A 26,966-nucleotide genomic window follows, 5' to 3' on the forward strand; every position below is an offset into this window, starting at 1 on the left:
GCACAAACCAGAAATACACTCCAGACACTGAAGGGAACAGAAGGCACTGTTAGGTTCTTCCAAGGATCTATACATTTTTGAGGATTAAACATAACCAGCATTTTTAGAAGGGGTTAGGGCAGTCAAATTACCTACCTTGCAGGCTGAGTGCTACCAGACCAGAACAGAAACTCACTGCCTACTACTGCAGCCTTCCAGAACTAAGGCAGCCACCAGTGCTACTGGTTGGGCCTTTAGTAACTGTTTTGTGTTTAACAGGTGTGTAATTAAAACACCAGAGTTGTGTGGCATTCATTTAAGTAACTGCTCCTCCAATTAGCTGAGCTTCACAGCTGCAAAGCCTTATAGCGGGTAGCCAGGTCTTACATTAATGAGTGATTACTGAGAGCACACACAAGAGTTCCTTACTGCTCTGCAGTTGTTTGCTTTCTGTGCCATTTCAGTTCCAGCACCCCAACCATCTCGTGAAAACATCATCCATGGCAAAGTTCCATCCAAAGGACAATGTTGGTGTGAGAAGACATGGCAGTAAATATCATGAATTAGTTTAGATTGAAAGTCACAAGGAGTTTCCTGACTGAGAATTGGGGACAGCCTGTGGGACGGGGAGGCAAGGGCCATCAGGTGGTAGAAACACATCTTTTACTCTGTTGTTTTATTCTGATGGTGCTAAAAGGCTGTATGGAATCAGGGACAAAATAACTAACGAATAGCTTGTGCACAGATGGAAAGGTGCGTGCAGGAGTAGCACAGGTGAGGGCAGGATGTGGCTCGGCTGCAGCCAGGAGAGGCTGCTGTGAACCCAGCCCCTGATCCACACAGATTCTCGCTGGGGTCAACAACTACACAGCAGTGCTGCGGGAGAGGGTGCTGAGCTCTGACTGTAGCCGCAGCATTGCGCAAAGAGCGGGACTCTAGTGGATCAGTCTAACCAGCTATTGCTTGTGTTTCTCTGCTGGGATCTTTAAATACAGACAGCAGCTCTATCCTGGAGACTCCTGGGTTGCAAACTGTCTTTCTCCCTGAATGAAGGCCCAAGGAAAGCAGACGTGGTCCAGGGAATAAACCTAGGCTTCCACTCTTTTGCTTATTGTCTAAGAAAAGTATACTTTGGTGTTCACTTTAGTCTGGTAGTGTAATTTTTCTTGATGGGTAGTTTAGACTTGAGACATTAACAACGGTAGGTCAAGAAGGATAATTAAGATGTACACATGCAAATTATAATGACATATTCTGCAAATTTGCTTGCGACCTTTGGTTAACATTTTAAAAAGCCACGTGAATTGATTTATCTAATAAACATTCATTAGGATACCATCGCAGTATTCTGCCATGCGCTTAATTGTAAATGAGGCTTTAATTAAGCTACTTGCAGGCCTACAGTTCAGAGAGATGTTCGAATTTCTTCCTGACCAGGGCTTGTTGTCATGGGGGTTATACCAGCTGGTGGGAGGTGCTCTGTTTTATTGATTTTTACTTATTATTGTTGTTTTATTTACTATTATTTCCAGTCCCCGGGAGGGGCTCTGACTTGGCCAGAGACAGTTCTCTTGGGGAAGGTGTTAATGATCCCACATGGCCAAGGCGCAGCCTCCAGGGGAACAGACCCTGTTTGGTAATTATTGATCAGTGTACAGGTCCCAGTGTACAGTGGCTACTGTGAATTTTCCAGAAATGCCTTAATTTAATCACCACAAAATGGCTGATGTGTCACTTTAATAAAAATACGTATTTTGAAATAGTCTGGAATGGTTCCAGCTTGAAAAATGAAAATTACCTTTTAATCTATCCAGGACAGTTCCTTTGGACACTTTTAATGCAATAATTTATTAAGTTCCTATATTCATCATGTGTGTACAAATATCATGTAAATATTACAGCTGTACTCCATGACAACACAAGCATAATGCAGACACAGAATTATACAGAGGACTGACAAACAAGGAGGGAGGGACATCTAGTACTTTCTGTACAAAAAATATGCAGCTTTTTGATAATTTGTAAAAATGCATAACTTCTGGCATTTCAGAGAAGAACACTGTATAAAAATAAATATCCTATGTACAATAACACACACAGGCCAGGTCAGGGTTAGACTCTTCACTGCAAGAGAAAACGAAACCAGGTGTTAGTGGCAATTCACCAACAGTTGTGACAGCTCAGCAAGTATCGGAGCACCCCGAGGCCAGGCCGCCAAAAGGCTGCAAATCAAAACTCTCTCTCGTTCGGTCTATAAAACTAATCAGCAATATGCAAACAAGGGGGAGTTTTGCTTGCTGCTTCTCAGGGGCCTGGCCCTGGAAACCCTATGCACCCCACACCTCTTAGCGACACTCATTGGAAACATCAGCAGGACCTGTGGCACTGCCAACTCAGCACGGTCACAGCATTCCCAGGGTTATTTTACCTTATTCCAGCAGCCTTGAACTGGAAGGCCGTCTTCCCCCTGCAAAAAATGTGGATGCAATAGCAGCTTAGGGCACAGAAAACAAGGCAGAGAAGGAGGAAAGAAGCAGCATGTTGTTACAGCTGCAACAAACAGTCTGAACGGGGCTGGAGGAATGGTCTGACAGGCATTCCTCGCCCCTTTGCAGTGACCCGGGCTCCTGGCTGACATGACCAGCGCAGCTCCGAGCAAGGGCTGCGGCTGGAGAGGGAGAACTTATGTATGTGAGGTTGTTCGTTCCTCCCTGAGGAGGATGTTTAGCCAGGCTTCTCTGGAGGAACAAGGGGACGCAGGAGGTCTCATGCAGCCAGGAAAACATCGCAGACCAGATAGCTGGTCCGTGTCCTCAAGCTTGACTCTATAATGTGGAGGTGACAAGCACTAAATTTGAGTCCTGAGGAGGGTCTGGAAAAAACCTCCAGTTTCATTCTGCCCTTTTTATTAAAGTTTGCTTTACCATGTGTGAGAGATTGCCTGGCCATCCCCTCTTGCCTCCAAAAAGATCCTAGTCCAGGGCAATGAAGGAGGGGAGCAGCTGAGCAGATTGTATGCTGGTCGAGGTGTCCCACCTGGCTCCTGAGAGGGGCCTTTTGCCTCAATAAAGTCGGCGACATTTCTGCAAAAATCCCCTGGCACTCCTGTGACCTTAAAGTCTTGGGCTGCACATCCCAACGTGAGCGTGTGATAGGGTTGGTCGGTTTGTAATGTTGAGGAAGGTTGGATACTTCAAGGGCTGTGCTATTAAAAGACTATGTGGTTGGCAAATGCTTTTGTGAATTAGTGCAATTAATTTCATCTCCGTGCAGCCCTGCTTGATGTGAGGAAACAGGAAATGATGTCAATGGTAGGGTGCTCTTGAGCAGAGATGAAGTCAGCTGTAAGGGTGGAGATGCTCCTCCAACAGAAGTCACATACTTGTGCTGTGTGTGCGTGTCAGGTTCGTGGGCTATTGCTGCTGCCCAGGAGGACTCGAAAACAGAGAGTGAAATTGTACAACGCACAGTTCTCCATTCAAATGACTCAGTTCTCACTTCCTCAAGCACCGCGTGAGAAGTCCGCAGTACAAGTGAGCCCATTTGAGACGGGAGAAGGAAAAACAACAAAGAAAGAACCAAACGCACAGTGGTATATTGGGAACTAAGCTATTTAAAGGAAGTGCGCTCTCAAGGGACTGATTAAGTGAATGTTGACACAATGCTACAACCATATTGCTTTTCAAAAGCACTTCTTAGACTGTGGTCTCCTTGTGATATTTCCTGCCTCCACGTTACGTGGAAATACTGAGTTGCAGGTTAATTATTGGGTAAATCATGGCGTTCCCATTGGTACATTGGTGGTGGTAGGAATGAGTGGTGTGCGTGGCAGGAGGAGATGGGAAGTTAGGTGTATGAAGGAATGGGAGGCCAGGGAGTTACAGCTTGGGGATCAGAGGAAGACCAGGGTCACAAGGAAGTGTTTGTTGCGAACAGATTTGCCAAGAACGGAAACACGACATGCTCGTTAGTACCAAGCATCTCCTTCCACGTAGCTCGGGTGTCCAAACATTAGTTCACAGCCTCTGTAGGTACACACGCAGATGCATCAGCTGGATGCTAAGCTTTTAACCTGCTCAGATCAAAAACCACGCTCGTTTCCATTCCCAAGCTAGCTTGTATGCCGGAACACTATCTATAAAAAGAAAATAATGACATCTCTATTTCACCAGATTTCTGGCAAGTTTCCCTTAACAAAAATAGGTATGAAAAGAGGTGCGTATTCTAACATGGCCATGCAGAGTGAATCCGAACTTAGAGCAGGACAAGAAAAGAACGGTGGGCTTCCAGGGCACCGACAGAATCCTTGCGCCTTGGAAATTAAGGTGCTTTGTTCAGCCAGAACTTTCTCCATAGAAACCTGGCTATTATCAGTGGGGGCAAAACGGAGTGGGTCAGTGTTCCTGCTCTCTCGTGGACTGTTCTGGGCAGGTACTGCCTCACCTGTGGGATCGGAGGAAGAATTTCTTCCTATTACCCGGAATTTACAGGGCAGCAGCCGAGACTTTGCAAGCGATCACGTTCGAGTTGCTGCTCCGAAGAGACAATGGCAGCGCCAAAGGAGGGAATGCTGGAAGGAAAACTAATCTAAATCTTCACAAAAGTCAGATAACAGAGGCTTTTAATGTCAATTTCAGGGCTAGTTTTCTCCACAAACTAAAAAATCCTTCCAAACTAAACGTGGCTTTTTTCTTAGGGACACATTTTCCCAGCTAGTTGAACTAACTGATATCCCATACCTTATAAATGGCATCGAACACCTTTCAGTGAGCATAAAGCTTGGCTTGACTGTACTCGAGCAAGCCCAGTCAGAGCAAATGGGGGCTGGAAGGGCAGTGGTGTACAAATTTCAATGTATTTTGGGAGTTGTCGAGACAGCTACAGGGAGCAAAAGCCTCACCTGAGTGCTGCATCTCCAGAGGAACTCAGAGTAAATAAACAGATTAGTGATGTTTAATGGGATACTTAGGAATCGGTTACATGTTCCTAAATACCTTTATCCTACAGTAGCTGGGCTCGATGAGGCACCAATACAATAATCATCCTTAATACTTGAATAAGCTGAATATCAGGAAACAAAGCCATTCCAAATTCCAAGTTTCTTGGACACTACAGTTACCATTTGGACTTCTAGGAAGGGTAACAAATAGGAATTTTCTGGCAGGAATCAAGGGAGATAAGTGTCCAGTTACTGTGTTTCACATGTGCTCGCTAACAACAGGATAACTATTGTTTTCAGTCATCTCAGTGTATAGGGTGACAGAGATAATGCCGCTTGGCATCAGGCTGCACTAGCCACATACAAGCACCAAAAATAGTTAGTGAAAGCATTGAAGCTTCTTGCTAGAAAGCCAAGCCGGTGCAGAGGCAAGTCCTCATATTCGTTAGCCTGCTGAAAGCTCTCAAAGTGAAGGCAAAGAGGAATAGAAGCAGTTGTAAGTAAATTCACATTCCAGCCATGTTTTTCCCATGCTGAGAGCAGCTGTGAACGGTAGCATGAAGGGAAGGGCCTGTTCCTGACAGCAGCGGGAGGAAGGTGTGATGGAGATGGGTAAGGAAGGAATTGCTTGGGGTTTCTAGGGCATGCAGCTGTTTGGAGGTATCAGAAAATAACAACCAAGATACAGAAAAAAGCAAACGAGCATGCAGGAAAGGGAAGGTACGCCATACCAATGGGCATGGGGCATCCAGGCCGTCCAGCCCAGGTAACCCCGGCTCACCCTTCTCGCCTTTAAAACCTCGGAGACCCTGTTCATGAAATCAACCACTATCGTTATTTCAGTCGATGCCGGTCACCTCCGTGTCACGGGAGGAGAGGCCGAGTTCCCGCCGGGGCTGGCGCAGGGCACTCTGCTGCATGGCCAGAACACAGAGGGCTCGTGGGCTCAGTTTTAGTTTTGTCTGCACAAACAGTAGTAGCAGTTTCTTTTCTGGTTTTCTGTGATCTGAGTTAAACCTCAAAAGATGGGAATGGTGTCTCCTCCATTCTGAAATCATCCATTCTCACTGCTCTCACTAGCAAACCCAGCAGCTGGGTTACTAGATGCATGGTCCACAACTGCTCCTGGGATTTATGGCAGTACTACAGATTTTTGGCAGTGTTTACTGCAGTGTTTGAGTGTAGATGAAATTGCATACATATTCCTCTATTTATTCATGTGTCTAGATTTATAGACAACGTATTTTGACAGAAGCGTAACCCATTTGAAATAACTGAGATTGTTTTCCCTCTGGGTAATGCAGCTCGAGTGCCCTGTGTCGCTCTTGGGCAATCACATCATCTGGCTGTTATTCCAAGGCAAGAGAAACATCATTCAGGTTCTGCCGACACGAAACATCTCCAGAGAAGAGCCGTAACCAGCAAAGGAAGCACAGGGCTCTGTGTGCAAAGGAGAAAGCCCTGGGCTCCCAGCACATGGGACATCCCATGTATCCCAAACCTGTATGAGCTCTGGAAGAAGAAGGAACATAACCATGGTCCTTCAACAGCCTGGTTGCTCCAAGGCTCAGTGCTTGCCCGCTGAAGGAAGCGGCTTTGCCATAGACTGCAGTGGGAACCAAGCTGGGCCTTATTCAAGCGTTACACTTTTACGAGACCATTATTATTTCCTTCTTCCTTCCTCATCAACAGATCTTAAAACAATACATTTAATGAAACAGAACATACCAACGGACAGGGTGCATCTAATCCAGGCGCTCCTTGGTCTCCCTTATCCCCTTTAGACCCTCTAGAGCCTTTCTTGCCCCTCTCCCCCTGTAAATAATAGTTTAGTCCAAAAAAAAAGAAAAGAATACACAAAAGCTTTAGGATCATCCATTTCAAACCAATATCAGTGAAAGTTGTTTGTTTGGTTTTTTAACTAAACATTTAGGAAATATTTTAAAAGGAGATGTTAAGTGAGAAACAATGTATTTAGCAGCACAGACATACCCAGGAAGGTGTGATTCTTACAGTGGTTTGACATTACAATTTCTCTGCAGGCTCCAGAGCCAGGGCAGTGGGGGAAAAGTCCCACCCATAGCGGGTCAGCCAAGGCAAGGTATAACCGGGCATTTGACATTCATATCTATACCAGATCTTGCTGCGTAACAGAGGAAATTCTCAAAGCTGCTGCGCATTAAACAAGGGAAGGGGCTGTGCACAGAGAATTGAATTTAGGGTCCTTGCGGAGAAGGTTAAGGGAATTAAGGGATAAAAATCAGAGAGCACAGGTTGCTGCTGGTGGTTCTTTTAAAAAGTGTTAAACCCAAAGCTGGTGAGAGAAATGGATGGGAGAGGCAAGGAGGAGGCATCACCCAGAACCAAGCACTGGGATAGAGGATAATCCAGGAAAATGCAGCAGGGGCTGTTCTGGAGGAAGGAGGAAGGACCAGGAAGAAAGGCGGAGGAGGAGAAAGGGATAAAGGGGACAAGGGTGGACCTGTAGGAGCGAGGAAGATGCACATACACACAAGAATACAAAAAAGGCATTAAAATAACAGTGAAGATATCAGGTTGGTAGCACAAGTTCAGGGTTTACACTTTTTCAGCTGGGTTGCTCGAAAGGTCACCAGGTCTCATCACTGCCTGGTGCCACAACATCACCTCTGCCTGTCCCAGGCCCGCTGCGCTCCACTCCACACACTGAACAAGGGGCGGCACAGGCAGGTCTGGGGGTTGAAAAGTACTGCTCTGCCTAAAGTAACAGAGTTTCTGCAAAGCTGATTCTCATGTTTTGTGTGCTCGGCACTGAAAATCTTCATCTCGAAGTGCAGTGCACACTGCTGCTGTCTACAAGAGAGGCGTTCCAAATGAACATGTGTACTGTTTAACTCCTGTAAGTGGCAGTGACCTGTTCTCAATTTTAGAATGAGCACAGGAGCGAGGTGAACCCCCTGTGCACAGACTGTGGGAAACACGGTCATTTCTGGGATCTCACCATGCAGAGATACTGCACTTGTCCATTTCCAGTCCCGAGTTTCTCACGCTTTTGTTTCCCAAACATGGATTGCAGGGAGGCAGAAGACATGTGGGCTTCGAGGGCCAGCAGAATGCCTGTGGGCCACGGGGGCCAGCAGAACACATGCAGGCCTCAGGGCCAGCAGAACGGCCAGCCCGGCCTCTGCAATGAGGCGCAGTTTCTCCCAGATCTCATTTGCTTTTGTGTGAGAGCTCCTGAAACCCTACCGGCCAGTCTGCCTGCAGCCAGCCAGAGACCCTGCTCCTCAATAAAATACCCCATTTGCAAACCAGCTGAAAAAGTCCAGGGATTCTGTTAAGGTTAATTTTTTGTTTAGAAGCCATGCAACCAGAGCAAAACACACTGTCAAGAAGAAGCAAAGCCAGAAATGCAATGATTAAAAAAGGGGAGAACTTTGGATCTCCTATGAAACTTGGACCTTTCTCCCCTAGTTTAAGATGCCAGTTGGCTACTTGCTTTCCAAAACTGCCCATTCCGTGCAGAGTAAGGTCAGAAATACATTGCAGATAAAGGACAGATAAAGAACACTCACTATGTATCAAAAGCAAATTCATATAAAGAAACGGCCGCATGGGCACATGCGCTGTAAAACTTGACATTTTCAGAAAAACTCCGGTGATACCAGAGCCTTAGAAAGAAAAGGTATATGTGTATGCGCGAGTACGTGCATAAAGACATACACATGTGTGCCATATTGAACTGCTTGGCATATTTATGCAATTGTAATCTCAGTAAGACTAATCCATAAAACGTTTATATTTCTAAATAGAAATTATATTCAACTATAGCTCTCAACTGTTCTTATCAAAAAGATTCAGAGCCTTAAGAGGCAAGAATTCCTTATGTGTGGAAAGCCTGATGAAGAAGCAAGTGCTCCTCAACATGCATGTTTTAGTAACGTTTGTCTTCCCATAAGGCAGGTGGTGTGACAGAAGAGCAGCCATTCGCCTTAATGGCTTTGAGCCAGCTCCTCACCATCGCATCCATTCAGGACAATACCTGAGGAGACTTCGTTCCTGATTCTTTAAGGTAAACTAATTTAATTTATCTTTTCCAAATGTCTATATTCCACATTCTCTGGAGGACTGTTTGATAGAGGGCAACCTTCTTTTTCATGTTCAAGGGGGAATTTAGAAGTAATGTAGTAAGATTCACTGGCTCCTCCTCAGTTAATTCTCAAGGGAATCCTTACACACATCAGCACATAGACAAGCAGAATTTCCTAAAGTGTGCACGTTGGCCTAACTCTGCCACACATGAAGTTCCATGCTTCAGTGAGAACAGATCTATCGCAACAAAGAACTTGTTAGAAAATCCCTCCTACAGCTTTCAGATAGATGTATCACACTGTCCCAGGTGATTATACAAGCTACAGGTATTACTTTATAAAATACAAGTCTGTAAAGTTACCCATATGAAGGTCTAGCAGACAGATTTACGTGTTAGCTAGTGGAGGTGGCTCAGCAGTTAACTGGTCTATCACCATGTGAAGACGTTAGTAACTAAATATAAGGAGTTTGCCAGGGAACTTACCCGGACTCCTTTGTCACCAGGTAGACCTTGTAAACCCTGAAATACATCAACATGAGAGGAAATATTTTAAAGCAAGTAGGCCCCATTTGTACCGATTGCTCTATGGTAACAAAACCAACCAACCAACAACCCCCCACAAAACAAATACACACACTTTTCCAGAGATAACCTCCTCCTTCATCTCCATGAGACCATCCACGCACTAACACCACGACTACTACTCTAAGGGTTCTTCAGATAAAACACCAACTAGTTTAGAGAACGCAGTCGGAGAAAAAGCAGCAAACTTAATTTTTTGTGTGTTCAACAAAGCAGCAGCTCCACGATTGCACAAAACTAGAGTTCCAATGCTGGTTTAATTTTGCAAAACGGTAATCCCAACCAGTGGCAGCAACCTCCCTGAGGGCAGCTCTTGTCACAGCGACAACAGGACAGGGCCTGCTCACCTCACATGGGTGGAACGCAGGCACCGAGCTGTGGAAAGGCAAACAGAGCAAACGTGCTCAAAGCAGCATTTTGGACTAAGATACTTCTCCTGGGAGCCCCGTGCAGCTAGTTTGGTAGTCTGAGGACCAAGGTGAATTAAAACTTTCTCCTCAGCTTCATCCACCTTATTCTGAATCATTGCTTGGAAGCTACTGAGCTCTTTCTGTTGCTCCCATGTTCATGTAAGCTTGTAACTTTGGTTCTTTAACACCTACCCCAGCTGAAATTGCAGATGTTGTATTACAGCAGCATAATAAGTTACCAACCACAGCAAGGAAACGGGCACTTGAAGATAAGTCCCCAGTGCCCTCGTACTCACAGGAAGCCCCGCGGGCCCCATTGGTCCTACAACTCCAGGATCTCCTTTACTGCCCTGAAATGGAGACAAGAGAGTAGAAATCATTACACTCCTATCCAGTGCAGCACAGCAGTGCTATAGATGAAATGTAAAGGACATTTTGAAGCACCTAAAAACCTCAGGGATGAGATACTCAAAAATCAAAGGCCTGGCTGGGGGTCTTGTATGCACAAGGGGTGAGCAGTTCCAGTTCTAGGAAAACGTGGAGCTTCTCTGTCCCAGGGAACCGGGGTACGTTCAAAGAAGTCACAGAGCACCGGTCTCTTCTGAAGGAAACTCACCCTTTCTCCTTTTGGTCCTGCTGGTCCCGAAACCCCAATTGGTCCTGGAGTACCCTGTAGTTGTAGGAAGGAAAACACATCAGGATGTTTTTATTCTAGGGGTTCATTAAGGCCAGGAGACAAAGCACAGCTGGGAAGGACAGTCTGGTGATGGGAGGCATCTCGCATCACTACAGCTTTCAGTGGTGGTGGCAATGGGTTTTGAAGCAGTTGTTATAGGCAATTTGAAGAACATGGGAGCCACTATGTCAGATCACACCAGCACCATTTTACTGAGCCTTTTTTTTAAAGTTTGAAACTATCTCGTGACAATCGTTACACTTATTCTGCCAGTTCCACAGGAGGGAATATATCAGACAAGGCTGAAAGCTGTAGCAGAATAAAGGCCATTTAGATATATGATAAGCCGTTTCCTTTTTCTTTATTTCCTTATTTTCTGTCAGTGGAGTTGAGGAAACCGGAAGAGTTTGGTTACTGGGTGGCAGGCAGCCATCGGTCATGCAAGCCGAAAGACACCATGCGGCAGAGGCGAGTGCAGACGCACACAGAGGCAGATGGAAACTCAGAGAGGCGCCGTTCAGTCCCTGTCTCCTTTTGGCCAGTTATGTCACTCCGCCAGACTCTGTCGTGCTAGGAAGAAAACCCGTTCTTTTTGCTAACCCCTTGACACAGGGGCCATCTCTCCTTAGCATCCCAAACTTAGTTTCTTCATGGAGCCTCAGGAAAGGGATACTTTGGAGGCCCATAACCTGCCTTCTGGGAAGAACAAAGGATGAAGCTTCTGAAACGGGGAAATGTTTTTCTAACAGCTTTAAGGAAAAGGCTCTCGCACTTTCTAAAGTGAGCTTGCAGTCCTTTGTCACTGAAGTAACCCCTCTGATGTGAGCAGGAGAGCTCAGCAGACACGATCCGTGCAGCACAACTTCAGCACAGGGATGGAAGTGAGCAAAGTCAGGTTTTCCTTACATCCCTGCACAGGAGTTCACATCCTGGACATCTTAATTGCCTACGCATACACATCATTTTAAGATCATTTAGTGCCAGGAAATGCACTGAGCTCTCACCTGCATGTTTATAAATTTAGATCTACCATTTCCCCAAAACAAGTGAGGGTATAAGCTACCATCCAGATTCTGTTCAGAAGTTTGAGTGGCTCAATTATTTCCAGTTACACAAAATTGCCTTTTATTTGTAAATAGCCAAATGGATTATACATGAGTGATGCGTGATTTCCCAACAGGGATTAAAAATATTTGGCCCTTTTTTAATAGGTGTTACCAAAGACTAGCAAATGGTTTGCAGAACCAGGTTAGCATCACTTGTTTCAGTCTGAATTTGATAGACTGAGAAGCTTCGGCACAAGGAGTTTATTTACTTCACATCTCACAGCAAGTTAGTGACAAGAAGTAGGAATCTTGCCTCTTCCTGCTCCACTGTTGGATGTCACTGACTCTCAGATGCATGTGTACTATATGTACTAGGGTGGACACAGCAATGCAGCCTTAAGCACCATGTGTGAAAACAGCACACAAAGCTTTTTTCTCGTGGGACAGAACACACTGGTATTATTGTGCCCAAGACAAAACCAAAGAGCTACTGTCGTGAAAAGGTGGTAAGCAAGGCTGCCATGGAGAACAGCAGGATGGAGACCCCTCACCGTAGAGAGGGCAAGAGAGCAGAGCATCACGAAACCATGCAGAGATTTCATTCATCTTGTTATTGAAATAAAGTAGAACAAATAGGCTGTGAGCCCAGCATCCAGACTTATAGCATCAAAAAGAGAAAGCATGTGACACCACTTCTCAGTCTAAGTTTAACACCCCCTCCCAAGCCTGCGTTGGAGAAAATAAGGTTATTCCTGGGGTAAACAAGACTCTGGTGGAAAGACAAGACAAGTCATGATACTGGAGAGAAGGAACATGGGGTAACAGAGAAACAGAACTCACCGGTGGTCCAGGCCTGCCGTCTAAACCTGAAGCACCCTGAACAGACGGGGTGGGGTTAACAAAAACAAGGCGAGAGGAGAGGGGAGACGTGAGTGATGCAGTGACTTGAGACAAACATATGCTTGCAATAAACAAAAATGAACATCTCAAGGACAGGTGATGGTACTTACAAGAAAACCAACAAAAACATAGAAACACTGAATACATATAATATTGACCTGCCACTTTCAGATCCTCTTAAGAACACAAATGTCCCTCTCTCAGTGCCACCAAGAAAACCCCTGAGGAAAAAGCTGTTCTGTGACAGGTGATGAAAAGAACAACGTGCCAGTGGAGCTGGAACCTGCATTGTCTTAGTGGCAGGCTGGGCAACGCGGGTGAGACGCAAGGCTCAGGGGCCTGTGGTCACAGAGGCATTTACAAGCAGTGCAGAGCCGTCAGCCGTTCCCGTTCCTTCCAAGAAACAGGGGTGCACACTTGCTCCACTCCATATCCAGTGGTTTGGAGGCTTATAAAACAGGTGGCTTATCTTCCTGTGTCACCAGAGCAGATTAAGCGGCCCTTTTCTGTCCGCTTGGCTCTTACCCTGAGTTTCCTGAGGTCTAACAGTGGTTCTGCCCAAGGCCCATCTAGCCTGGTGTCTCATCTCTGAGAGCGGCCAGTAGAGAAAGCTTTGGTGGAATGTAAGTACCAAATACTGAGTTTTCCTCTGCTTGAGTATGACAGTTTCCTCGGCTTGTCTGCCACACAGAGAAGCTCAAGGCTACTGCAGACAATCAGTGCCAAAACGTCCTGCAGCTCTGGCATGATGTCAAACCCCAAGTAACATATGAAAAGGCAGCAGATCCGGCTCCGGGGTTTATACAGAGTCAGTCTTTGAAATATTTCAGTACCTGGTTGGCACTGCATTTAGCTTGATGGGCTGAAAACACCCTGGCTCAGGCATGGAAAAGCTGATGGAGTTAGGTAGCTCTGAGGAGCAATACAAGGTCCACGATACCTCTCTGATCTTACTTGAGCAAATTACTGTTGACACAGAAAGCTGCCATTTGCATTTCTCAGGGCAAAATGGGTTTTTACATCTCCCAGCTTCACTGAAGCACAATCCTTTGCATTTGAGCCTCCGCAAAGCATCGCTTTCTGCCCACAGGCTCTGGGTGGAGCCGCAGTGAACACACTCGCACTGAGCTCACTCCAGTGCCCAGAGTCAGATGAAAAGCATCCAGGCCCAGGAAGGTAACTGCTGGAGAGCACAACTACAAGAGGAAAACATTTTACAAAGACACGCACATTTCAGCCAAAGTGGGGACAAGGGATCTGGGTGACTGAACACAGGCTGACAAAGTCACATGGTGCACAGGACACGCTTTGCGGTGCTGGTTTCCAGGCAGTACATTCAGCAAGTGCTTTTTATGAGAGAGCAACTGGGTGGGACTGAGTTACCAGTGATTCATTACCAGCTGTCGGCTGAGTCTCAGCCACTGGGTGAAGAGGCCTTTAGCAGATGCCAGCTAAGAGCTTCACAAAGTCTTCAGGTTTGTATCTAGAGCTCCTGTAGCTTCCTCATCTGCCCAAATTCCTTCATGCCAAGCAAAGCAGCGCACTAACACCAGTCTAATGCGGCTGGGTTCACGTACAGCAGGGACACAGCAGAGGCTTCTAGCACATCGGGGAAGCATCGACTATCGCAGAAGTAACGGGAAAGTTTTGGCTAGTGGAGAAGCTGGGTGCATTCAGAAACAGCAAGCTTTTGTACAAAGCCTGGCCCATGTGGCAAACTGCAGGGAAGGAGCTTCCTTTTCCACCTCTTTTTGACTTCTGTTTGTGTCTTGCCCCATTGCTCTGAAGTGCAAAGAACCCACAGGAAAGCTGCTGTTTGTTTTCCCCAATCCTGACAGAGGCAGGAAGATTTAAAGCGATCACTGATCTATTTAACAGATCTAAAAGATGAAGGTTCTGTATAGAAATTGAGGCTTTAAGTTTAAAAAGCAAAGGCACAGGTATTTATAGGTCGTCTCTTTCTTTGACTTTACGTATCAAATCCTGGCATGCATCTCCTATTGAAGGATCATTTTACAGCTGATACAAGTTTGCTTCCTGGATACTTACGGGTAATCCCAGTGGCCCTCTGTCTCCTTTTTCACCCTGGGCACCCTTCTCTCCTTTCATTCCATCAATCCCTGCTTCCCCCTAAAGGAAGGATGGAGCAGAAAATAAACCCACTGTAACACCGCTTATATAACAAACATTCCTCCCTTCCTGAAGCAGCAGAGAGAATCCAAAGGGCTGCAGAGCGATGCTTTTAGCCCCATTTCTCAGCCCAGTCTAAAGAAAAGCAGCGTCAGGCAGATGACCTCTGCGTGGGCAGCTGATTTAAGCCACAGGCAGTAAGAGGAGATTCAGGCCCAGTGGTCAAAGGGCAGCTGAGCTGACTGCTGCATTGCTCATGGAGTGTAAATAAAAGTAACCAGAAGTTGTCTGGTAGGGTGGGGTTACATCTTAAGAGGCAAGTGAATGACAGGTGTCCATTTTTGTAAATGCAAAGGTATCAGTTTCAAAATTTAGGAAAAAAATCATCATTCCTTTTCCAATGGTATTTTTTAAATTCTGTATTATAAACTAGAAAGCACTATTAAACAAAATACTCCTTTGTCATAAATTCAAAACACAACCCGAACCTTCGCACCCCCGGCCCCCACCATTTTTAAACGCTATTTTGGTTGCGTTTTGGAACAGAAGTGTTGGAAGAACCAAGTTCAGGCAGAAGCAGTAAGCGTGCTTGCTGTACCTCAGCAGTTCCAGGACAGCACACTGCTGCCTCACCACCGGCACTCCCGTTTCCACACAGACACATGCCCTAGGACACTTTGGCTCAGGCACACACCTAGCGGAGTTACTGTTTCTGACAAGTCTGCAAGGGGTATGAAATGCTCTTCCTTACCACTACCGAAAGCCTCTTTATAAAAAGACTTATTACAAATTGCAGGGATGGAACAAAACCCTCCTTATTTTAGACATCTCTTTGCACCTGCTAATTAAGACCACGTGGATCCTCAGTTCAAGGAGAAACCAGTGCAGTATTTCTATAAACCAGGCTGTGCTGTGCAAGACTTCCATCTGCGTTTGTCTGGCACATACTCCAGAGACAACTGCACCCTCAGAAGTTTCCCAGGCCCTTGGGAGCAGTGGCTGGTGAGTTACGGAGAAGCAAGACATGACTGTATCTGTAATCAACGCTTGCAAGATAAATCAGGATAAATATACCATCCCATTAGCAACCAAATAACACTGGCAGCCAAATACTGAGCATAACCAGAAGACATTTGCCACATTTTCCAGTCTTCATCAAGAATAACGTCAGAGGAAATATGCAGCAGATTTCCACTCAAGTATTTTTTCATCTAGATGTCCTGCTTTACTGCAGGCAAACCAATGGTGCAGGCTGAACATAAACACATGGAGATGGAGATTAAAAGGCTTCTAATCGCCACAAACAGTGAAGTTCTTGGGTGGCTTTACAGCAGAATTTGCAGGGTAAGGAACCTGGCTGGTTTTAAGCTGGAGCTCGGTTACTCAGGGCTGTACGACAGGCTGTCCATCCCGCCATACAGACCTTCACCCTTCAGACAGAGATTTCAACTACATTCCAAGGGCTAGTGAGTCACCACTTCTCTGGGTGAAAACTAGAGAAAATGACCAGTTTTCTGGGTCCTGAAGTGCGAGCTGCTAATCCATTTCCTTCAAGAACATATTCACAAGTACTTGTCCTCTTACCAAGATGGCAAATAGCGTTTGCAAGCTAGAAAGTTCTAACGGAAAGGTTCTTGCACCTGGGGCAGTCTAGTGGAATTTCAGGATGCAATGTTCTGCAGCCTTACCTTCGGTCCTGGGAGTCCCTGAAGACCCTGTATGTGGGACAAGAGACTAAATGAGTCACGTTTAAGGACGTGCTTTAAAATCCAGGTATCTCAGGTCAGCGTGCAGCACAGAGCTTTCGCTTTCTGAATACAGAGGGCACAAATGCTTAGCCCAGGGGCCTCTTTATTTGTGTAAAGGGCACTTCATGTACTGTTCTCATCTGGTAACAAGGAGGCTCATGCCAAGAACAACCTGGCAGCAGGCCAGCCTTGCTATTAAGACCATTTTTGCAGTTGATCCCTTTAATCCCATCCATCCCGCCTTGCCACTGTCTTCCCTTTCATCTCAGACCAACGTAACCTTCTCTCTTTACCTACCCAGCCCATCGTAGCTCTGACCTGCCCCGGGGGTGGTTTTGGAAGTGATCCTAACCATGTTCCTGTTTCAACACCACAGTGTTTCTGGATGTTTTCTCCACCCAGAGTCCTCCCCACCCACTTCCCACTCTATCCCTCATTCCCAGTGCTTTGCTCCTCAGGTGAATCACTCTAAACTTACTGGAGGTCCTGGTGGGCCTTGGGGTCCAGGGGGACCAGGTATCTAGAAAGCAATGCAAGAGAAGTTACTGTCATAGTCTGCTGTCCTCAGAGGTGACGGGGAACTGCTGAAAGGGGAGACAGGGTGTAGCTGAGGCCTGCTGGGCTTGGAAACCTGGACCCCCCTAAGGACTGTGTTAAGAGGTGGCAGCAATCAAGGACAGAGGGGCTGAGAAGCAGCAGCAGGACTCTGGGGAGGGTTATGCCGCAGTTGCAGAGATTTAGGAGGGAGGAAAGCAGTGTGGTTTTTTTCAGGAACATGTTCACTCCCACTACTCTACCACTGTTCCTGCAAGGAGGCACAAGGGCAACACCAAGCAGCTGTTTCAGAAAGTAGTAGAGAAAGTGGCTGGCTCCACACATGCGGAGTGTACCGATAGCCCATGGACTCCTTGCTGCAGGGTGCCACAAAAGCCAGGGGTAAGTTCAGAGGGGAGAAGAAACAAATTGAAGAACCCAAAATAAATTGACATATATATATAAATATATATGGGTAGAAACATGGAAGTATCGTTCAGGAAATCTCTTCACTGAAAATGCCAAGGAAAATATTTGTTATGCTTTCCATGAGCTTCTATTCTTCCCTAGGCATTCATTATTGAGAAGTCTAGCTCATGACAAGCAATCATGTGTAAGGGAGAAGTGGGGCACCAGGAGCTAGAGCTGGCAGGCAGTTCAGTCCCACAAGATGAGATTTGCTGTCTCTAGCGAAGGGCATGTGATAAAAGGATGGGATGTGCTGGTTTTCCTCAACACCACTGCCAGATCATCCCTCCGCTGCGGCCGAGATTGCAGAAGGAAGATGAGGAAGGGGACCTACCGATTCTCCTGGATTTCCTTTGTTTCCGCGCTCTCCAGGCTCGCCCTTCTCTCCCTGCATACAACGACAGACCCTGTCACCACCAGCTGTGCTCCGGGGTCTCACTCCATCAGAAGCCATCTGTGACCCACCCACATGCTGGGAAGCAGCAGTTCCTCAAAGGAGGAGTGGGAACACATCATGTATTTCACCTGTAGCTCTGCTGTACCTCTGCTTCCAGAGGAGACACCCTGCAAAGAGTGGTACTTCATGGTTGCCCAAGGGCAGTGCCACAGGACATTCAGTGACACCTAAGCACCTAACTAAGGGGTCTGATGCTCCCAAGATACTCAGTGCTTTAGGAAACACCCCCTTGTGTGGTTTTCTACACTGTTGTTCTTTGCCAAGCAGGAAAGAGCAGCCCGTCTTTTTTCACTCTTACTGTCAATCCTGGAAGTCCAATGGGACCTGGCAATCCTGACGGTCCTGGCATCCCTTGGTCACCTCGCTCACCTTTCTCTCCAGTGGGGCCATCAAGACCCTACGGATCAAGAAAGATTTCTGGATTTTTTTGCACAACTAAGTCAGGCAGACATACAAGACATCATTGCAAGACCTGAGACTGGCTATCATCATCCCAAGAACACAATGGAAACCCCACACAACCATCAGACACCCACAGAAATGCAGGGCTTCACTAGCACTGAAACTGGAGGTACAAATGCCTGGACACCCTCCTGTCGTTTGTAGATGTGCCAGTCACCAGAGCAGGGATAAGGACCGCTTTCCTGCCTCCAAGCTCTGCTCACAATAGCTACCTGTTGTGACAGCAAGAGTTTTATCCTAGCAGTCTGGTAGAGAGGCAGAAACTCATTGTATAAAACCCTCTTGCCTGGTGCTGGGGGCACAGAAGTTATGACAGACTGAAAATGGGGGACTGGGTACCCTGCCCCAGTTAGTGGTAGGGATGCAGGGACTTACCCCATGCAGTTGCCCCCCCAGGAGGGTGTGTGTGCTGGTACCTCAGCTGCCTTGCTCATGGTCAGGCCTGCTTGCTTACAGCTGTGTTTCAGCATGAGCAATATGTCAGACAGCAAGCTGAGGAAAAGACACAGTGCCCAAAGAGCAGGGCGGGCAGCCAGGGACAGCCGCTCCAGCACATCTGCCAGGCAGCCAACACCTGCCTTCTGCATTAGTTCACTTGATAAAACAGCAATGAGGTGCCTCCAGCACCCACCTCAGAGGGGCTCTGAGGTACCTGAGAAGTCCCAGGGCTTTGTCCCATAACCTAAATACCAAGCAGTGCCCCAAGAGGCTTTGGTTTACTCACCGGTGAGCCAGCTTGTCCTGGCTCTCCTTTCTCGCCCTTTTCTCCTGTGGCCCCGACGTGCCCTGGCTCTCCCTTTATTCCAGGTGGTCCATCCCTTCCTGGCAGTCCGGGAGGACCCATTTCTCCAGGCTTGCCACGTGGTCCCTAAAATAAACCCACACAGAGTGACACATGTGCAGGCAGGATTCAGGTTACTCCTGCAGAGCGACTCCCTGGCCTGGAGGCTCTTTCACTGCTCATCCTCTTTTCCTCACAGTGATGCCATTGGAGGAGTCATGAGCAGGACAAAGTGCATTTGCGATGCCATCCCAGCTGCTCCTGATAAGCTGGGACTTGGATAAACCATGAATGCTCGTTTTTGTGAAGCAAAGTGTTTTGTATTTCCCATGTGGGAAAAGCAGCTGTGCAGTGACAGAGATGGAAAAACACTGCCTTCAGATAAGAGCACCAAAAGAAAGTGCAGTCCGCAGAGGCACCATGTCTTACCTTTTCTCCGTCGTGGCCTGGAGGACCTGGCAAGCCAATTTCACCCTAAAACACAGAATTGTGGTACTTGGGCAGTTCAAAAGCAGCTATGCTGAGTCCTTCTGCATGGCACTATGATGATGTCTGCAGGGACCCTGGTAACTAGTAAACCCAGGGAAAAAAGCACAGAAATCCCTATTGAAACAATACATTTGTGACTGCCTCAGAATTTCACCACCTTCGTTTACCCTGCCAGAGTTCAGGGTCCCGGTGCTATAACTTAGTCCCCAAGTGACATAATCCTCGCATAGAGATCAGTTCCCCTAAACTGCTTCCTAAAGAGGAGAGCAGGCAGAAAGGATCTTTCATCTTTGAGACTGGGCATTATCATTGTGGGAAAAGAGACTTTGAGGATACTGTGTGTGAGGAGGAGTGGTAGAAGCCAGCGGGACAGTCTGATAGTGCTGCGCAGGAACAACAGGAGCACTGGGGCAGGGTTCTCTGGACTGCTCGTGTGTGTCCCTCAGCTCTGCAAGCACTGAGCAAATACCTTCTGTCCTGGTGGCCCTGGAGGTCCAGCCACACCTGGAAGTCCTGGGGGTCCCTGGATAAAGAAAAATGCATTTTGAGATTATCAACAGGGCTTTTATTTTCATGTTTTGAAACCAAACAGATCTTCTGAATTTAAGGGGAAAATGCGGGGGGAATTTTCCCAGAGACTCCTAAAATTGCATTTGCTTGGGAAGCCTAACAACAGGGAGTCCTGAGCCAGCAGGAGCTGGTCCAAAGTGAGTTGTAGCTGTGTATGTATTTCTTTATGTTTTCATGGAAGAAAATTAAAATGACCACAGCTATCTGGCTCCTAAAAGCAAAATAAGCTTAACAAGGTTTTCCCTTCCTATCTACAAAAGTATATTTTTAGAATAAAGATCATAGGAAACACCATAGTACTTAGATCCCAAGCACAGCTTAAGCAGAGCTAGACAACCCTAGTGTTTTGAGCAGATTTCCTGCTCAGTCTGGGCAGTTACCAGTTTGAGGAGACGAAGGAGCAGTTTGCTCTAGCCCGTGATGCTGCTTACATCTGCACTGCCTTTTTAAAAAGCCATCTTTTTTCCTAACCAGGTCTCTTGTCCTGACAAGCAAAATACAGGGACACTTTTTCCCTTCTTTTGGCTCCAAATAACTACCTTCCCTCTGTCTCCAAAGGGCCTGTAGTCCCTGCTGGTTTAAAAGATCAGTTTTGATAAGTGTAACTTGACATAACAGTCCTGTACAAGGGTGGAATCACGGATCCCCTCCCATCACAAAGTGTCCGCTACAGACTGCCAGTATAAGCTTGGCGCAGGGCACCCAAGGTCTCCTTTGTCTCTGCTGCCATCATCCCCCTTGCTCTTCCCTGCCCCTTCTGAGCATGTATTACCTCTGAAAGCAGTGAAATAAAAGGCCCGATGAGAACTCGAGTGCCACAATAAGAAGGCAAGACGAGCTCTTTCTTCAGCTGTCAGTGGCCCCAACTTTAGCTCCCAACAGCAGAGGCCAAATGTTTTAACTGCACCTAAACTGTCAGGCCATCTGCTTAGGATGAACGTATGGCTACTTGCTCAAGATGACCCAGCAGAGCTAGGAACTCACCATCAAGGCCAAAGTTCTTATTTCCTGGGGAGGAAAAAAAAAATTAGAAAGGAAAACAGCCATTTGAAAAATAATCTTCTCTTGGAGGCAGTTTGTTCTCCACTAATGTAACAGTGGCCCGAATGAGCAAGGAGCCTACAAAATGAACAAACAGCCCAGGGAGCTCCCATGAAGCTATTATTGTATGATTTCCCTGTTTCCCCAGTAGAAGCCAGGCTGACCCAGAGCTGGGCACAGCCGCTCGGTCACCACAGCCCATCACCGCACGCTCCCGAGGAAGCTTTGCAGTCCTTTATCCACCATCCAACCCAAATCGTGCACCGCTCCGAGGGGATCGCGCGACCTCCACATCCACCAGTGTCAATATATCGACTAAACAAGGAGCGCAAGTGTTTACCAAAGCACTCTAGGCAGTGACCCATGGGATGAAGGGGACTATGGAATAACCAAGTACTTCCTTTTGCTGCTATGCCGAGGAAGCGGATGTGGTTGTTCCTGGTTGCCTGCGTCCCCTGGGAAACAGTAAAAGCCCCAGCAGTGAGTTTGTGGGACAGGAGGGCAGTTGCTCACCTGGAGAGCCTCGCTGATGTTACCATCGTAGTCCATCATCTCATCCTTCCCAGGCTCTCCTTTGGGGCCCTGCGAAACACCAGCTCTTCAGCCAGGGCTTGGGGACTGCCCTTCCCATAGGGTACTCAGAGCTCACCCTGAAAAGGGGCTCTCAGAGGGGCCTCTGCTTTTTCATTTATTAAACAAAGCCTTTAAAAGCACACTTCACAGAGGAAACACTACAGAAGCATAGCCAGGCAAGCCTAGATCACTATGCCGTGGCCACCAAAGCTGGCAGGTCCAGGAAGTGGTGAAATTCAGGCTAGAATCCAAGAACTGGACTGTCTGATGGATTATCAGACTTGGGCACACAACAAACACCCTCCTGCTGCCCTTTGATATGCCAAGGGCCTGAATTAGACAGGGGTGTCCAAACCCACCTCTCCCTACCAATGAGCTGAGCACTCACCCTGAGCTGGCTGGGAAGACTTTTTCCCCCAAGGCAGGGGTGTCTTCTAATGAGGTATGGAGTGGAGAAATAGCTTGTCTCAACTTAGCCATTGAGCAGCTCTCAGCACTTTTAGTGCTAACATCTGCCAAGAAAGCAGAGGTCCAGTCTAGACTGGCAGTGTGGTCCCACTGTCCTTAGATCCCTTTGAAGGGCCAAAACTCTTTCAGTGTCAGTGAAGGGACACCTACCCTCGGGCCCATGGGTCCTTGGTCTCCTGGTGAACCACGTTCCCCCTGTAACAAGGACAACATGCTGTTAGCAAAGCCTATCCCTTCACTTGCTCCAGCTCTAGGAATTGTTCTCTGCAACAGTCTGGGACTAGACAGCTCAGTTTTAAAATGCTCCTTTTCAGGTAAGTTTTGTACATGTAAGAACAAACGTGCAGCTACTGAACGTGGGGTGGGATTGTGCAGAAGCACATTGTACCTTTTCTCCCCGTGGCCCTGCAGTGCCAGGCCAGCCAATGTCACCAGCTTCTCCCTGAGAGAAAACAAGGGAAAGGGATGGGTTTGCATTGTGTGGCAGGGGTGTGACTCCACTGCTGGCTTTGCATTTCCAGGAGGAAGAAACACATCAGCCAAGGCCCTGCCGTGCCCAGGTCTCCTCAGGAAACCCAGATCTCCTGCTGTGACTTCGCACCAGTTGCCCTTTCCTTCTACCCAGTGCAGAGGGAGTGTTCAGAAAGCACCTGTTGCAGACCCGAAGTAAGTGCACAGAAAGGCTGTTCCGAGTACATTGAGACAGGATCTCAGATTTAAGTTTTCTTGGTATCGTTTGCCAAGGCACAGGATTTTTTGAGAGGTTCCATCCTGCCTCCCCATGTCCTCCCTGCCTTGAGTACTACAGGGACTAGAGGCTGTGATTGATTCCGAGCGACTGGTTTCTCAGAGAGCCCAGAGGGGATTTATTTGAGCTCAAGGAGGGTATTCTTCTCCCAGAAACACAGTCCACAAATTCTCTCATCTTCAGCATTTGAAACAATGAAACTAAAACACCCTGCAGAACCCCTTCAGCAGGTAATCAGATGTGGGTGCAGATGAATGCAACCTTTTCCCCTTCCCACACACCTCGTGCTGGGCACAATCCCTCACATCACTGGAGGAAAAACACACTCACCTTTGGTCCTGGGGGGCCTGGCAGACCTGGAGGGCCAGGTTCTCCTTTAGTTCCCACCAGGGCATTCTCAGCACTTCCCTTATCTCCCTGTTTGCAAGAAGAACAAGCCATGCACCACAGTTTAGTCTCTGCATCTCCATAATTTCCCTTGCCAAACTGTTGGCTTAGAGAGACAGGGCCCAAGACAAGGTCCATCAGCTGGCCTCTTGATGGCCTAGAAAGTTCAGAGCCACCAGCTGCCCAGGAACCAGGCCAGTATGTAATAGTTCTGCCTGGGTGTGCTTGCACCGAGTTGTCACTACACCCTCATCTTTTCCTGAAATGGCCACTGTCATTCGGTGCACTGTCCCCTTTCCCAAAGGAAAAACACCTTATCAAAGTCTGATTCAAAAGGTGAAATTTCTATCCATATCCTAGAGCACAGTGGGAAAAATAAAATCACCACAGTTTCAGAGCTGAGCTTTATCTGACCTGCCCTGGGTCTCTCCAACTCAGAGCACAGGAGTGCAGCTCCCAAAAGCCCATCTCCTCCTCACACGCACATCTTGGAGCAGGAGGGGCTGAAATACCACAATTCTGTGGTTGTTTTCCCAGGACCAGTCTCCCCCTCGCTTTGTGAAAGCCGCAGATTCCCACAAAAAGGGATCCCTTGTCACATCCCTGGCTGGGGCTGACATCCAGCCGAGCTCTGCACAACACGCTGCACCAGTGACCCAGGAGCACATGAGCTGCACACAGGAGGCAGGAAGGAAAGGAGATGAGAGTGGCCCCCCAAAAAAGTCGGAGAAGATACAAACCTTCATGCCAGGGAGTCCGGGAAGCCCAGGGTCACCAGCTTGTCCCTTCTCACCCTGTTGGCAACACAGACATGGTCCGGGCTGACTCTGCAGGCTCTCTGTCCTGGAGGAGCAGCCAAAGAATGAGCTGCTCCTGGTTTCAAACCCTCTTTCCCTTCCCCAGGCAATTTCGTTTTAGGCATAGACAAGGCAGCCTCCAGCAGTACCTGCTCAGGACAGTGAACGTTTTCTCCTGTCCTTTGGACTATCCCTGCACAGCATTGCTATTTCTCTCCAAAGGAAGGTGGGTGGGAAAGGGATCCAGGATCCCCCCCCCGTGCATCCACCTCATCACTCTGGTCTGCTAAACCCTTTTCCCTGTCGGCCCTTGAGCACAGGCTCACCCCATTCCATACATACAGAGAAGTTCTTGCCCAGGGCAGATCTGATTTGGAGTGCAGGACTTTCTCTGTGCCCTGATGGAGTTCAGCTATTTTCACAGCTGTACACTGCTTGAGTCCATCCCCGTTTTCACACCTCCTCATTACAGTTTGAATTACACTGCTTCGCCTTGGCAAAAATCTCTCAACCACCACTCCTGCACCTCTAACAATGGGTGCTTCTTGCTCCCCAACTCCCAGTTTCATCATGCTCTCAAAAAGAAAAGCAGTGCAGTGTCTCAGCAGCCAAGCTCTGTGACACATCCTGACCATGAAAAGCAGGGAAAACAAGTGGCAAAACCAGCAGAGACTGGAGATGGTGATGTGAAACAATGCCTGGAGAGCAGAACCTGTTGGCTGGGCTGCGGGAGGCACCACAGAGGATGCCACAGGGCAGCGAGCAACCAAGGGCATCTAGCATTCACTTGATAAAGTGACTTTGCTTAGTTCACCATGGCATCTGGGTCATCTTTTGAGTGCCAGAGCTCAGGTAGTGGAATTTATGTTGAAGTTCTAGTCAGTCCATTCCATGCAGCTGCTAAACCCCTGGTTTCCAGCTACAGCGTCCTGTTCAGCAGTCTGCATCTTGCCAGGACAGAGAGTGACACCAGAGGTTTGTTACCATGACGTTTTAACCACATCGTCAGAGAAAGGTGTGCTCTTACCTGCAACCCTCACACCTCCAAAACTTAACAACATGTACAGGCTACAAAGAACAACTCAAAACCTCTTTCTGCAGCAGGTGCCCAGCTCTCGCCGCTGCAGCAGCACACCCAATCAGCCAAGCCAGCAAAGAGCTCATCGTGGCGCCATGCCATTGCCTGCAGAGGCTGGTGCTGCACGCCAGTGCTCAAGGGCACACATCTGGCATGCAGGGGACTTGCATCAATGCTCCAGAACAGACATGCACTGGTGGAAAATAATTAACTAGCAGCAATTCTTTTTTTTTTTAGGCAATTCTAGAGTGCAGTGACCTCTTTGTCTAAGGCCATCTGGCCTCCAGCCACCTGTAAGGCTGCCACCCAGCTTTCCTCCCCTGCCAGAGCATGCACGTTGCTGCTGTAAATTACTGCTGCTCGCCCCAGAAAGAAGGAAAACATTTGCAGGATCTCACACCCAAAGAAAAGGTTTGGCCTTTGGGGTTTTTGTTAGGATATAATGTCTAACTCTGTCCCATCCCCTGTGAATCCCTTTTCGTATCCTTCTTTTCATTCAAGGGCTAGTTTTCAATACACACACCCATAAGGGCTACAGAAAACATCCTGTGCTGCCTGAACAACAGCGTAAAGCAGCAGATTGCGTTAGAAGTGAGGTCAAATTACTGAGTCCCTGTTTGGGATGTTATTTCTGGAATCAAAAAGATGCAGCACTGTCCTTAATCGTTCCCAGGACAAGTCTACGTCCCAGGCATCCCATGCTACCCTGCCTGCCACCAGCCCCCCACCTCCTGCAAACAGGAACACGCAAACACTTCACCAAGGGGGGAAGAGCCAGAGAAGGACACATAATCCCTCGCAAGCACGACAGCGCAACGCAAAGCAGGGTCCCACTCGCAGGAACACAGCACTGCCAGGACACCGAGCCCAAACAATGTCCTACCCGCTGCCCCCTCTTCCCTGGCAAACCTGGGGGGCCCATCCTCCCTGGGACTCCAGGATCTCCCTTCATGGGGAAGAAAAGAGACAGAGAATGTGTCTGTTACATGGCTGTTGCATGCTGTAACATAAGCCAGTGAGCCTCAAACAAGAGGAACCAGCTGTTCAGAAACCAAGCTGGCTGCTTAGTGATGGAGAGCAATGGGGTATTTTTGTGCCATGCTCGCCACAGGAACTCAGGCCAGGTCACGCTACACTGAAACAGGGAGGCTGTGCAGGGCAGCTCACATGGTGCACGACAGAAGAGCTCTCTGCAGTAGCACGGGGACACTTCTGGTGCGCACACAAGTACCCAGAGGCCAAGAAGTACAAGGGAAGCGGGAGAGGGAACATACTTATACTTGCTAAGCAAAGTGTGCTGTGCGTATTCTGTGGAGTAGGGGGAAGAGGAGGAAAGCAGCTAGAGGGTATTCCCATCAACACAGACAGGAGCAGGAGGGAGGGACTGTTTGCAGTACAGCCCCACCCTCACTTGGCATCACTATGTGCTACCACTGCTTTTCTTAGACTGGCAAGTGCCACCAGGGCCTGGATTTGGGTGCTAGGAAGTACAGAGCATTCCTCAGCTCCCTCAGGTGCTCTGGGAGGGGGAAGGAATACACAAACCAAGCCAAAGTGCGGGTTCAGAGCAGAGTCTTTTGACAGTACCTTTTCTCCGGGAGTCCCAGGCTCGCCCTGGAGTGGAAGAGACA

General features: G+C 47.8%; 1 protein-coding gene and 1 long non-coding RNA gene across 4 annotated transcripts in view; one reads left to right on the plus strand and one right to left on the minus strand.

Annotated features, from left to right (window-relative positions):
- Positions 1-26,966, plus strand: part of LOC136104269 (uncharacterized) — a 41,164-nt gene that overhangs the window by 13,265 nt on the left and 933 nt on the right. For 2 of the 3 annotated variants that reach the window (XR_010651748.2, XR_011740228.1), the window contains exons 3-5: positions 8,857-8,969; positions 22,847-22,991; positions 25,573-25,746. This is a non-coding gene — a long non-coding RNA (uncharacterized lncRNA). The remainder of the gene's footprint in view (positions 1-8,856; positions 8,970-22,846; positions 22,992-25,572; positions 25,747-26,966) is intronic. The other variant, XR_010651747.2, reaches the window with a different exon arrangement.
- The window catches only part of COL13A1 (collagen type XIII alpha 1 chain), a 58,855-nt gene that overhangs the window by 6,601 nt on the left and 25,288 nt on the right, over positions 1-26,966 (minus strand). Inside the window, exons 19-40 of the mRNA XM_071811637.1 lie at positions 26,923-26,949; positions 26,219-26,281; positions 24,201-24,254; positions 23,404-23,490; positions 22,714-22,767; positions 22,476-22,520; positions 21,798-21,866; positions 21,228-21,251; positions 20,143-20,196; positions 19,614-19,658; positions 19,128-19,271; positions 18,240-18,338; positions 17,819-17,872; positions 16,961-17,002; positions 16,423-16,449; positions 14,654-14,734; positions 12,545-12,580; positions 10,599-10,652; positions 10,279-10,332; positions 9,474-9,509; positions 6,647-6,733; positions 2,408-2,446 (exon numbers count right to left, since the gene is read on the minus strand). Of these exons, the coding sequence (XP_071667738.1) occupies positions 2,408-2,446; positions 6,647-6,733; positions 9,474-9,509; positions 10,279-10,332; positions 10,599-10,652; positions 12,545-12,580; positions 14,654-14,734; positions 16,423-16,449; positions 16,961-17,002; positions 17,819-17,872; positions 18,240-18,338; positions 19,128-19,271; positions 19,614-19,658; positions 20,143-20,196; positions 21,228-21,251; positions 21,798-21,866; positions 22,476-22,520; positions 22,714-22,767; positions 23,404-23,490; positions 24,201-24,254; positions 26,219-26,281; positions 26,923-26,949 (1,275 nt within the window). The remainder of the gene's footprint in view (positions 1-2,407; positions 2,447-6,646; positions 6,734-9,473; positions 9,510-10,278; positions 10,333-10,598; positions 10,653-12,544; positions 12,581-14,653; positions 14,735-16,422; positions 16,450-16,960; positions 17,003-17,818; positions 17,873-18,239; positions 18,339-19,127; positions 19,272-19,613; positions 19,659-20,142; positions 20,197-21,227; positions 21,252-21,797; positions 21,867-22,475; positions 22,521-22,713; positions 22,768-23,403; positions 23,491-24,200; positions 24,255-26,218; positions 26,282-26,922; positions 26,950-26,966) is intronic.

This window comes from Patagioenas fasciata, chromosome 8 (assembly GCF_037038585.1).
Source record: "Patagioenas fasciata isolate bPatFas1 chromosome 8, bPatFas1.hap1, whole genome shotgun sequence".
Lineage (NCBI taxonomy): Eukaryota > Metazoa > Chordata > Aves > Columbiformes > Columbidae > Patagioenas > Patagioenas fasciata.